This window comes from Eurypyga helias, unplaced genomic scaffold (assembly GCF_000690775.1).
Source record: "Eurypyga helias isolate BGI_N326 unplaced genomic scaffold, ASM69077v1 scaffold28341, whole genome shotgun sequence".
Lineage (NCBI taxonomy): Eukaryota > Metazoa > Chordata > Aves > Eurypygiformes > Eurypygidae > Eurypyga > Eurypyga helias.
The window spans coordinates 25,641-38,815 of NW_010232431.1; the positions used below are offsets into that span (position 1 = coordinate 25,641).

General features: G+C 47.1%; 1 protein-coding gene across 1 annotated transcript in view; it reads left to right on the forward strand.

The window, feature by feature from the left end:
• The first annotated feature begins 458 nt into the window (after positions 1-458).
• REEP1 (receptor accessory protein 1) overlaps positions 459-13,175 on the forward strand; it is a 32,214-nt gene continuing 19,497 nt past the window's right edge. The window contains exons 1-4 of the mRNA XM_010161377.1: positions 459-525; positions 3,442-3,518; positions 5,370-5,490; positions 7,117-7,230. Of these exons, the coding sequence (XP_010159679.1) occupies positions 3,451-3,518; positions 5,370-5,490; positions 7,117-7,230 (303 nt within the window). The 5' untranslated portion in view covers positions 459-525; positions 3,442-3,450. The remainder of the gene's footprint in view (positions 526-3,441; positions 3,519-5,369; positions 5,491-7,116; positions 7,231-13,175) is intronic.

Genomic DNA, 13,175 nt, shown 5'->3' on the forward strand with positions numbered 1-13,175 from the left:
TTCAGAGTGTTGAACAGAGGTGGAAAGGATTTTAGAGAAATGATTCTTATGTTTTTCTGCCTCTGAAAGCAACACTCCTACATTCCTGGTGTTGCAGTAGCTTATTTTGAAATTTTTAATTTCCTTTTAAAAAGTGTGGTGGCCTTTTTTGGTTTGGTGTGGTTTTTTGGTTTGTTTTGTGTGTAACTCATAATGTACAACTCTGGAAACCATTGCAGAAGGAAAGTCAGCCTGAATCCCTGCTCTTCATTCACCATGTCACTGGGAATAGTCTCCCTGAATCCAGTGATGCAGCACCGTTCCTGTACTGCATTTACTGCACTCAAGCGTAAATCAAATCCTAACGCTTTTCACTAGCGCAAGAAACACATTCGACAGAGAAGGAAAAAAAAAAGAATCTTTCTCTGTGACAGGAAATCAATTTAATCCATTTGTTGTTTGTTTTTTTCCAGGCTTATATTTGGCACTCTTTACCCTGCATATTATTCTTACAAAGCCGTGAAATCAAAGGACATCAAAGAATATGTGAGTAATGAGGTTTGTGGCTGTGCTGCAGGGCTTGTTTTCTGAGATTGCTTCTCACCACATTGTGTATGTTGCCTGTATTCTGGGAAAGCTCGTAAACCAGTGCAAGGGGAAGACTGGCCTGGAGGTGGACTGTCTGATTGCTGGGCACAAGTCTCAAATAAGGAGAGTTGGGTTTGTGCTTCTGGCTGCTCTGCGGAGCTGATGTGCTCTTTGACAAATGTATGCCATTTCTCTGGTGGTGCGAGCTATATACGGCTGACTAAAAAGGCGTTTGGCATCCAGAGCTTTGCGTGTTTTCCTTTGTTTCTGAAGAACAGCATAAATCAAAGACTTTTCAAACATCCTTGAAGCTTTAGCTGCTCATTCAAAACAAGGCTCAGCAGAGGCAGCTCGAAGGACTTATGACTGAATCCTCAGATAAAAACATCCTTCCTTGTGGTGCGACCTATTTACGGGCAAGTCTGGCAGCTGTGTGTGCTGTCTGGTCCTTTTGCCGAAAAACATTCCCTGGGCCCCAGTTTCTAAAGGCATATGGGGGGCCATCAGGGAAACTGGTGGAATCAAAACCACTTGGATGCTGTTAGAGCCCTGGAGGATTTGTAGTGCTCTTCACAACCTCAGCTCTGTTAACTTGACTGAACCCTACTCAGCCTTCAGCTCTTGACTCTTCAATCCTCTCAAGATCCCAGGGATAACAAGCCCATTTTCTCCTCTGCCTTACAGCATAGATGGCTATCCCATTAAGTCCTTAGGGCCAGCTCAAACTGGGACTCACTGTGGCTGCTGAGATTTTTCCTTTCTATCAGTCCCCTCCTTCAGATAATGATTTTGGGTATTCTGAGAATCTTAAGTGTTACAGAACACATCAGATACTTCAGGCAAAATGTCCCTGCAGCCCTTACACAGCTGTGCTTCTCAAGGTTTGTACACCTTTTGCTTGGAAATGCTGAAGATGTGCCCTAGCGTCCCCAAGCAGCGTCTGCCACTGATACTTAACAATTCCATAGTCCTTTTCTGGAAAGTATTTTGTTGAAGGGTCCAATTCCTGTTGGAAATTCAATTGCAAAAAAGGAACTTGCATCAGGCACATGGGGTCATGTCCTAAATGTGGGTCATCTAAGACCTGGTCTGCACTTACAATTGTTTTTTTAGTTTAACACATCGGTTGTGGCAATATGTCTAATAGGGTCTGATTAGAAAAAATAAATGAAGTAGTAGTTCACACTGACACAGTACAAACCTTCATTTATTAGCCAAAACTCTTATCACTGTAGTTTATTCTGCTTGTTAATAGTGATTTTGATAAATGGTGCTTTAGGGCTGATCCTAAACCAGGCAGGTCTTGGTTTGTGTTTAAAAGTTTTGCTGGCAACAGTGTCTAACTGACAGGAGCGTGCTGGCAGTGAGGCTTTGAGGGAGCCGCAGTTATGTAAAAAGCCTGGCGGAAGCTGCCCTGGGAAGACAATGCTCTCGGGCATTTGGCAGTGCCAGTCGACTGCTGTAATATTTATATTTAAATACACATGTAAATCCCAGGGGAGCAGTTATATAGCTGGGCGGCAGGTGCGCAGGGAATAATTACAGTACCTGCAGCGAGATGGAGAGAGACTACAGGTACAGTTCCCACTGCATCGGGGAGAAGGTGGTGGAGCAAGCTACTTCAGAGCTGGTGAGACCCAGCTTTATTGCCAGCCTTCCCTTATTCTACTGCAATTATCCCAGCCTTAGGTAACACAGTCCCATTCTCCAGTTCACGGATTTTACTTCCTTAAGCTTTCAAACATTCCAGCAAAGCTGCTTAGGGATCTCCATTTTCAAATATAGCTAATTAGACAGCTTTTTTTTTTTTTTTTTTCCAGTTAAATTAACAACTTCTCTCTTCCCATCTCTTATGGTATTATTCCTTACATCATCTCTGTGGTGACACTGCTGCAGAAGAGGAGCACCACATCACTTCATAAAAATCACTGGCAGTGCAGATGGCATGTGACAAATACGTTGTTTTTTTCCAGACCAAGAAGAACCTGACAATACTGCATATGTAACAACATCTTAGCCGTGCTTTTAAATGCCATTTAGTGCTCAGTGACAAAACCCCCCAGAATCGTGAATTACTTGAGATACTACAGTTTCCCTGGCTGGGTCACAGTCCCCAAAGACTCTTCTGTATCTGTCACTGTCACTGCAAAGGAGACTGTCCATAAATCACCCACCAAGCAGTCCACCCCACAGTGGAGTTACTGTAGTTGAGCACAGTGACAATGCAGCCCATGCTTTCACTACCCATATGGGGTAAAATGCTCTCACCTAAGCCCTAGGTAGGAGATTTAAGCTAATGCACTTGTCCTTGTCACTGTGATGGGCTCAGGGGGTGGGTGTGAGGAAGCAGTGTCGCTCAACTGACGCGTGCTAATTCAATAAGTTGCGGTGAGTTGATTGTGCTCCTGAGCCCTGGATCGTGGGTTGGGCAGTTAACTCTTTATCTCTTCCTGGCTAGTTTCCCCTTCCCCAGATATTATGTAAGTAATTACATTTTGTCTTAATTACAGTTTAGCCAACACCCTAGTATTAACCTTTGCTATTAAGATGAGTCAAGTGAGATTTTTAATGCACTGTGATCCTCTGGTGGAGGTTCCTCTGTAGGGACAGAGTCAGGCTGTTGTTCTTTTCATGAGACCAGTCCTAAAGGCCACAATCTTCTTTCCCAAGGGCTTGTGTGGAAATCTGATGTGTTTTACATGTGCTGAGGTGGGGGAAGCTCTAGCATCTTCAAGTCCTTAGTAATTGTTAAATACGTAGCAGAGGGAAAAAGGACCTTTTTTTCCCCTGAGAGTTATTCTGTGTACTTGTCCTGTAAGAGATACTTCAAGGTTCTTGGGGAAAAATGACCCACCTACTGTTTTTATTCGCCAGGTCAAATGGATGATGTACTGGATCATATTCGCGCTCTTCACGACAGCAGAGACGTTCACGGATATCTTTCTTTGCTGGTGAGCACCAGAAGGGAGAGGGTCTGGCATGAGCTAGCAGGAAAATGGAAATGTGTACAAGGGGAAAGAAGAGGCACAAAGGTGCACTGCCTCCTGGACACAGGGTCAGCAGCTTCAGGTGCAGAGGGGCGTTTTGTCTGGAGGAGCCATGCTTCCTTTCTCAGTGCTGTCCTAAGAGAAGCAAGATAGAGGGTGGAACTGCTCAGTGATTTCTCAGTAGTGAGAAGTCATTACAGGAGCCTCACTCCCATAATGCCTGACAGAGAGGGGTGCAGCTGATTGCCGAGTTGGATGCTTGCAGGGATCATCATGTAAACAACAGTAGTTTTAGCTGCAGGCATAGGTCTAGCCTTACCTGGCTGTGTCTTGCAATCAGTACACATACTCTGGGGATCAGGCAGAAACAGCCCTGCAGCTCAGAACTTTGAAGGTTGCTGTACGCATGGTTGTTCCTGGGGTGTTTTGCCAGGCCCGTTCCTGAGTAGCCTGGGCTTATGGTTTGATGGGGGACAGTGATAGGTCTCTGGTGCCTGTGGGTGGGTTCCTGGTGACCTCCGTCAGGACGAGAGCACATCAATGTCTCATTATCAGATTCAGTTCTTTTAATTTGAAGGCTCATGTTTGGAAATGTTTTCCACTTTCTAGTGGAAACCAGTGAGATCAGTAGACTTCAGGATGAAGATTTAACTGTAGTGCATGTCCCTCACCTAAAGGCTGATCCTGCATTGCACTGCATTCCTTTAGTGAGTCCTCCAGACAGGGAATCAGAGTAGTTGGCAACATGTCAGACCTGCGGAAAAAGAGATAAAAGATGTTATTGTCTCTCTATCTAATTTGCATGCAGATCTACCTCCCCTGTGTTAATCTGGAGTTTTGTTTCTTTTGGAGAATGTATTATGTGGGTCTCTCTGGAGAAATGCCAGAGGGCTTGTCCAGCCTGTGAAATCAATTATGCTGTAGAGATCCTAAGGGAGGTCAGAGACCAACCTGGCAGATCCATGCTCAGAGTAGAGAATCACGGAAGCCCATCAGGTCAGACCTGGATGCCGTATGGCCCGGTTGGCTCGGTGACAGTGCTGTGCTAGCACAGCAGGAGTCTGTCTGGGTCTGGCTGGGCTGGTGCAGAGCCATCATGGGTCTCTGTGCTGCTCACGCTTGCCCCTGCCTACACAGGGTAGTGCTGGTTCGCCTCTCTGCTGGTAGCAATATGCCTGCCCACGTGAGGATGCTGTTAGCTGGCCAGCCTTGAGCTGCAGACTTCGTCCTCCAGAAAAGAGTCTGGATATGGTAATTTCAAGAAGTCCCTGGCTTGTCATTAACAGCTAAATCATGTCTTGTTGTTAGTTAGTATCCTACATGTTTTGCAGTGCCACCTGAAAGCCACGATGTGGATCTGCACCTTTATGTTGCATGTTGCTTGGGCAGCAAAGGTTCTTGTGTTTCAGTTTCAGTTAGATACGTGTTATCTTAAAAGCAGAAAGGCAGGGAGATGAGAGGTGCATAAATAGTTCAATGAACTACTGGTTTGCTGGCTTGCTCTTTGCTCCCTCATAATGACTGGAGATGCTATGAAGGCAGCTTCTGTGCTCTCTACATATAGGAAGCTCCTCTTATCACACAGCAGGGTCACTTCCAGACTTTACATAGTGGCCCTGATACCTGAGTAAAGATTTACCCACGTGCCTAGTTGAGATATGTGCAAAGGTGAGTGAATGTGTTCTGGTCTTTGGATTCTTTGGTAAGCAACAGCTGCCCTGAGCTAGACTGGCCAGTCCCTTCCTGTGCAGAGAGCCTCTGAGTAGGGGCAGTGGTTGAACTGGGACCAGACATTAACAGCTCTTTTTCTTCTAGGTTTCCATTCTACTATGAACTCAAAATAGCTTTTGTAGCTTGGCTGCTGTCTCCATACACAAAAGGCTCCAGCCTCCTGTACAGGAAATTTGTTCATCCAACACTGTCTTCGAAAGAAAAGGTAATCACGGGTACCTGGGTCATCTCTGGGTGGAGCAGATCTACACCTTGTTTACTCCAGTCTTTGTATCACTCATTTTCATTGAAGGACTGGGAGTTGCTGATTCTCTGTCACTTGATCATCTCTTTTTGGTTGGTGTTTTTGTTCTTTGTGGTTGCTGTGTTTTTAAATACTGACATCTATTCAGAGCACTCACACATCTCATCTCTGTGCACTTGAGAAGTTGGGAGGGAGAGGAATAAAAATACCTCCTGAGCTGCTTTGCACACAGTGGCTGAATATAGCTGGAGTACTATGTTGTGGCTGGATATAACGATCAGGGAAACAGGCTCTGGCAGCCAGGGGTCCTTAACTTTGTTCCCAGCTTTGCCTAAAACATGCGGCAATGAGACAAATAGCCAAGCCTGTCTGAAAGGGGCTTAGTAAGCACTTGCCTGGCTGGGAGACATATAGCATGCTGAAGCAGGGTGTGTAGCATGTTGAGGGCCTGGGTTGAAAAATGTCTTGCTCAAATTCATGATGCTAATTTGGAGGGGGGGCGGGCATTACGGCTTAGCTTATTTGCCTGCCTAGGAGATTCCTGTGGCTGTGAATGGGATGTCGTCAGGCAGGTCCATTTGGCTCATGTGGATATATGGGCCAAGAATACTTATCAGTCACACATCAACATGCAAACCACAAAGAAGCAAATAACTGTTTCCCACTTTGGCAACTGTAAAAGATGCCTGTTTAGCCACAGGCAGTGCATGAACAGCCTCTCAGTCCTATCCAAAGAGGACAGTGGGGGTCAGTCCCCTGTCTCTCTGCTTCCTGGAAACTTTTGCTTACTTGTGCTTCTCACAAGTAGTGCTCATGCATTTTGGGCTGCTACGTCTTATCTACTAGGAATAGGGAGGGAACCTCTAAACAGCCAGCAGCTTCTTGCAGCCTCCAGTCCCTGCTAACCCAGCAAATCGAGTAGCTGAATAATCAAAGTCATTGTCATCTGTTGTCATCCAGACCCCTGTGTCTTGAGGGAGGGAAGGTGAGGGCAAGATCTTTCATAACCATTTCACCGTGTGTTGCACAGCATCAAAATCCAGAAGCTCTGGACCTTCCAATTCCGTGGGCGTGTTGAAGCTGGATGCTGCAGTGATGTGCAGAGATGTTTCAGATAATTCTCAGACCACTAGTCCTGGACACAGGGCAGAACAGCTGCAGCTGCCCAGTGTCATAATATGATTCTGTTAAACTATGGGGCAATCCAATTTGTACTTAGAGTCCACAGATTGCAAATGGCTCCTGACACTCCCTGGTCCATTCTGCCAAAGTGGATGTGCCTGTCTGGCTTCCAGGACCTATTGGTGGTGGTTGCACTGTTCAAGTTTGTCCCAATTTTGGGTCTCAATCTTCCGTTTGCAGAATAAAGAGTTCCCAAATCCTGAAATGGGAGTTACTGCTCCCCTGCAAACCTTTCCTCTTTGCAAACATTGGCTGTGAACTTCTCTCCATCCATGGTGGAGGAAACAGAGGATGTTTGCTTCTGTGAAAGATGACCTGACCCTGCCAAGAGTTTGAGGCTGGGAGCACTCTCAACTTGTCCTTCTTGTGCCTTTTTTTTTTTGTTCCTGTTGTCTGCTGTGACAGGAGATCGATGACTGCCTCGTCCAGGCAAAAGACCGGAGCTATGATGCCCTTGTGCACTTTGGGAAGCGGGGGCTGAACGTCGCAGCCACGGCAGCCGTCATGGCGGCTTCAAAGGTAAAGGTGCAGGTCAGGATGGTGACGTTGGCATCTCATCTGCATCCATAGCCAACAGCAGCCACAGAGTGGAGCGGGAGAGATGGTGAGGGTAGGGGTTCTCTCACTGATTTTGGTTGTGCCTCACAAACTCCCATTCACCAGCCACACAGGTACTTCTTGGGATGAAGACACTAAGTGTGGTACCTAGTGAACCTACAGGAGGATGGAAATGAAGAATTAAGACTAGGGTCTGCCTCAGGCCTCTGTTATATTATATATTTTCCGTCAGTACTGAGGTGGCAGCACTGGCAATTCTGTTCATCACACCCTGTGCTCTTCAGTGTCAAAATATGCCAGAAATTCACTGTCATTCTTCCATGAAAGATGCTGACGATAGGTGAACACCATTAACATCCTGGCAGGGAAATAATTTTGTTTGGTCAGCACCTTCCGTGGTGAAGGGAAAGGCCACCTGCACCCCAGTTTTTCAGTTGTTACGCTGAATTGTTGAGAAGTCTGGAGGATCTCGTGACCTATAACTTGGGTACCGACAGAAAGCAGATATGATCTGAAGGTCATGAAGGCTAAAAGTTTGTCTGCAAGGCTTACACATAACATACCTGGTGTGTAATTCTCTGGAGGCATGTTTATGTAAGAGTGAATGGGAAATGGCAATTAGTTGCTTTTGGAGATGAATGGTCTCATCTGAGGAGGTGTATCCTGTACTCTGTCCTGGCTTAGAGCCAGAACCAGAAAACAGCTGTTATCTTTCTTTGCTTGCATAAAAGCTGCAAGGACTTGATAACTGTGTTTTGTGGTCCTGCTATCTGGCCATGAATTATCATGGCTTAGGGTAAATGTGCACAGTGACTCTACCCTTGTGTTTTGGGGGCAAGACTTGTATAGGAGATACAGCTTTCATGCCGTCAGATGCAGCACCTCTTGCAAAAGGATGTAGAAATATATGGGCAAGGGGGGGGTACTGGTAAAAAAACGTGAATGGGAGTAGAAGGAAATAATTTTCCTCTGTCAAATGTTTTTCATATGACCTCAGGCACATCAGTTTAGTATGTCTTGGCCTTAACCTTCTGTAAAAATGCATAATACACCCTTAGAAAGCCAAATACCATGACGTTTATAAAACGTGTTGAATACAAGGTATTATAGAAGTGGGGAGCCCCTGAGGTGTGGCATGTACATGTAGGATCACAAGGAGATGCAAAAGCTATGTCCTGTTCCAAAGAAAAACCAAAAATTCCCTCCCTTTTCCCTGGCAAGCATGGTGCAGACTGTGGCTGTCAGGCCTGGCTCAGTTCTTCTCCTGATCTGTTGCTCTTCAGTGGGGAGGTTCTGCTAACCTAGGGACTGCTGGCTAGTCCAAACCTAGACTGAAACCTGGGATAAAGATGGAGCTAAGGCAAAGCTGCGTGTTACATGCCCAACAAAACGATGTTTGTGTGATGCCTCCATGACACTTCACACTTTTACTGCTGCTATGTAAGCCTAAAGGAGTTGCAGCATGGACATCAACAGGCTCTGGAAGTGCCTGTTGTGCAGCACTAGCTTTGCTTTGAGCCCTTTCCTACAAGGTGTGGCAGACTCTCTATGCTACAGCTGTTTATAGGACAGTGAGAAACTGTGTGTGAACCCCAAAGAAACTCTGGACTCCTGTTTGGGCTCTCAAGAGTAGCCCAGACCCACAGTGCCAACCTGTTCCTCTCAGAACTGCAACAGTGTCTTCATGAGCTCTTCAACCGGAATGAACTGTCAGTGCCATGGTTTTTCTTCCTACTGTTCTGCTTTTCTGGTGTTTGGCTTAAAAATCTCACCGCCTTGAAAAGTGGCTCCAGTGGCAGTGGGAAGCTGGGTAGAAGGGAGAAGAGTGTCAAGGGTACAAGGAAGCCATTGTTTTGCAGGGGTTAATGAAGCTCCCCATTCAGTGCTGGAAGAAAGGAGGTCTGTGACTTATGTGGTGGTGCTGTATGGCACATCTGCCAGCCTAACTCGAGAGAAAACAATTAAGATACTGCAACACGTAAATGGACCAGAAGAGTCTTTCCTGCACAGTACTTTGGGGAGATGGAAAATGATCTCTTGGTAAGATTGGGAGATTATGATTGGATTGATTGATTTATTTACTGATTTTTATAACAAAGCAAGGACTGTTCATGTCTTTGCCTCAACCCTGACATTTAAATTATTCTAAATATATGAGAAAAATAGGACTCCTGGCTTCCTTCACCACTTTGGCATGTGGCCTCCAGCAAGTTGCTTGCTTCTGTGTGCCTCAGGGTGCAGATCCAAGAGACTGGGTGAGCTGATCTGACAGCTCTGCTCCTCCAAATTGGGTAATGTTCCTGCTCCCGGTGGGTTACCGTGCAACAGCTCTTTGGACCTCTTCAGGTTCTGTCTAATGTGTCAGAAAGCTAATCCAGAAAGAGAAAGAAAGGGAATACGGTTTTTTGAGCACACAAATGTGTCTTGAGTGCCTGAGCCAGCACAAGGGAAGGGACAGAACTGCATTGTGAGGAGTATGGCCAGAGGAAGGGTAAGCAACATCATCCCTTCCTGGTCCTGGGAAGCAGATTACCTCTGCTGTTTATGGGACCACACCCATTGCACATTTACACTCTTCATGGTGTAGTAGTCAGGAATGGTTGGAGCGGCTTCTGTCCCTCCCCTTCACAGACTGAATTTGCTGTCTTTTAGGTAGGGAGAGTTGAAAGCTGTGATTTACAGCCTCATGTGTTGCAGTACAGAAGTGCTGAGCTGGTGCTCCTCGGGTATTCAGGATGTGGTGTGATGGGTCAGGTGTGGATGTGTCTCCATTTAGCTGCTGTGAAGGGAGCTGGTTCCAACAGAGGAATGATACCAGCAGGTATGGGTGGTAACAGCTTCTGCTGCCCTGGTTTTCAGCTGCTGTTAAATGTATGTCAACGCCCGTACTGCTCACTGGAGAAGGAGATATAACAGAGCTAGATTATCCTGCATGAGAGAAGTTCAAATGACTAATTATCTGGAAAACACTTCGAGCTGGCAGATGCCAGACAAGACTGCAATGCTGTCCTTAGGGGGAAGTTTCCAGGGGGGGAGGAGGGAGAATACTGTTTTTAGGGTTTATCCTGGCTTTCCCAGTGCAAAGGTTTATGGGTATCCAGCTAGCCTGTGCTAAGTGCTGAGTGTAGATGGGCAAGAGAGCCCCGAACACGTTCATTTGGTTTTGGCCTTTTAACAAATCATGTTAAAATTGGAACCTATAGAGATGACCATATATTCGGAAGCACTGTGCTCCTGCAGCTCCCATGGAAACGTGGCTTTTAGCAGCAAGCGAATGTGGGGATCTGTCTTATTTCCTGCTTCACTTGAATTAATGGATGAGGAAAAGATGCTTTTTTTTTTTTAATTAAGAAATGGACCCTCAGACTTTGCAAATCAGCATCTTTTGGTGGCAGACATGCAGGGAGCTGCTAGGCTGAAAGTGTGCTCTGTACAGACCTGCTTTTAATAAATTAGCTTAAATCTAAAGGCTCCTGTACTTGCAGACATAGCCTTTCACAGCCCATAGAGATAGCTGTCCTCTCCTTTCTCTCTGAGCTCTGGTAACTGATCTTCTTGTGTTCCCACGGGATCTTCTATCTTTTGTGATCTTTGGGCAAGGCCCATCTCTTCATTCGTTTTATCCATCATGCAGCTGGCACTCTGATTACTGTTTGTGTGTGACAGGCTGCTACCTTTATATATTTACCACAGGCTAAGAGGTTGCAAGTCATGCACAGCCACACCTTCTTTATCCTTGATCCTCTGGCCCTGTTCACTTTCTATCTTAAATAGCCTTCATCTGTAGTTAGCCAAGTGCAGGCTTGTCTCTCTTCCCTTTCCTCCTGCTCCCCTCCCCTGCTTTGTTTTGTTTGAAGCCGCAGTTGTGCTAACACTGGCACAAACCTGTGCCAATTCATTTTACAGGCTGAGGAGCTGTCAGTGTCCCAAGTACCCTGAGTCTGCCCAGCTGGCTCGCTTGGGTGTTTTCTCTCTCTCTAGAGAGTCTATTTTGGATGCTCTCTAAGCAGACAGAGCACTGGGTATCTGGTCTTATTACCCTGCTAAATGCTCAGCACAGATCTTTTCCCTGCCCTCAGCAGCTTGCATCCTCACCAAGTAGCATAATCTCATTTGGGGCTCTGTAATCCTGTCCTCATTGCTTGGTCATTCTGTCACACACTGTGATTTCAAGCGGGTCAGTCCTAAGTGGCGGGATTAGATGACCAGGCAGTAAATCCCACTGCTGTTTGCATGTTTTCAATTAGTTCCAACTAGTTCAGCCATTCCCGCTTCCAAGGGCCCTGGGCACTGACCACCACCTTCTTTCCAGCTCACCTCGGGATGGTGGGAGAGGAGAAGCAGAAAAGGAGCCTCCTTTTGGGTCGCAGCGGAAGGGGAGCAGCACCAAGGCTGTCAAAGCCCCAGCAGTGGAGGGGGTGCAAGGCCTTGGTGGGCAGAGGAGCTGTCAGTTGGAGGCCTGGGCATAGATGGGCTTTTCATTGGCACCAGTCAGGTTTCTGATGTAAGCACCTAGGACACGTGTGTGGCTGTGATGAGGAGAGGTACTGATGGCTTGGAAGCATCACCAGCTTCCTCCAGCACACTCGCATGTACTCCCTTGGTATCACCATGCTCCCAGCACTTTCTCATCTTCTGCCTGTTACCCTGACCCTCCCACCACAGGGCTGCCTTACCCTGTGCCCAATCCCCAACCCATCTACTCCCTGTTCTCTTCCCAAGCCCTGACCCAGCCATGCCATTGCATTGTCTGTCTCTACGACCCTCCCATCACCAGTTTTGCACTCTCCCCCAGCTCTCTGACCCTCTCCTTCAAGCTCCTGGGTTTTCCTTCACCCTGAACAAAACAATTCTGCCAAACAGGCTAATGTCTTAGAATCATAGAACAGTTTGGGTTGGAAGGGACCTTAAAGATCACCCAATTCCAACCCCCCTGCCATGGGCAGGGACACCTTCCACTAGACCAGGTTGCTCAAAGCCTCATCCAGCCTGGCCTTGAAGACGGTCAGGATCTTTTGCCCCCCTGCAAGGCAAATCCTGCTCCCAACCACCTAACCATCTCCAAACTGCAGCCTCAGCTCTGCTCTTCAAGGGAGAGCTGCAGAAAACATCCCACAGTCAACAGATCATCGTAACCCAGAGGTTTCTTGTAATGTACCGTCCTCTACCCATCTTCAGCCCTCCTGTGTGTAGGGCAGGGACTGTTTGCGTGGCAGCTGGTGTTGTGACCCATCGCGTGCTCCTTGATACGTCCCGCCTTTAGGAAGGGGAGTGGGGTGCAGCGTGCTGCTGGCAGTGGGCACGGTGCCGTGGCAGGACATGATAAATGAGGCGGAGGGAGCAGGCATGCATGACTGGTGTCGATGAAAAGCCTGTTTGTGCCTAATAAGTCTGAGAAACAGTCCAGGAGCCTTTCATGCGTGGGGAAATAATGGCTTGCGGTGCTGCCAGAGCTAGCAATCACCCTGGTTTATTGGTTAAAAGGGCCAGGCATGCAGGCAAAGGCGGGAGGGTTTCATTATGCTCATCTACCTCCTAAATGCTCAGGGGCGCAGTGTCAGCAGTTCCCAAACTGCTTCAGCTCGCACCCACCGGTATGGTCCCAGCAGTCTTGCTTCCATTACCACCATTGGGCCCACCACCCCCTGGGGAGTCGCAGCTCTGCTAGTTTGGGGGCCCTTAGCCCAAGAAACTCATTGGGAAGTTTGCCAGTGCGTTTGCTGGTTTTTAAACCAGGGCACTGGAAGGGAAGTGCTGGTGATCGTTTGGATTTTATCCCCTCTAGTCAAACAGCACCTTTTCATTTCTAGTAGTGGCTGGTATAGCAAGTGCAACTGCCTGAAAGTCAGTATTTAGATCCTTTCTTTTCCATTACCTGTTTACTGTGGGAGTTTGGAGGAGAAACT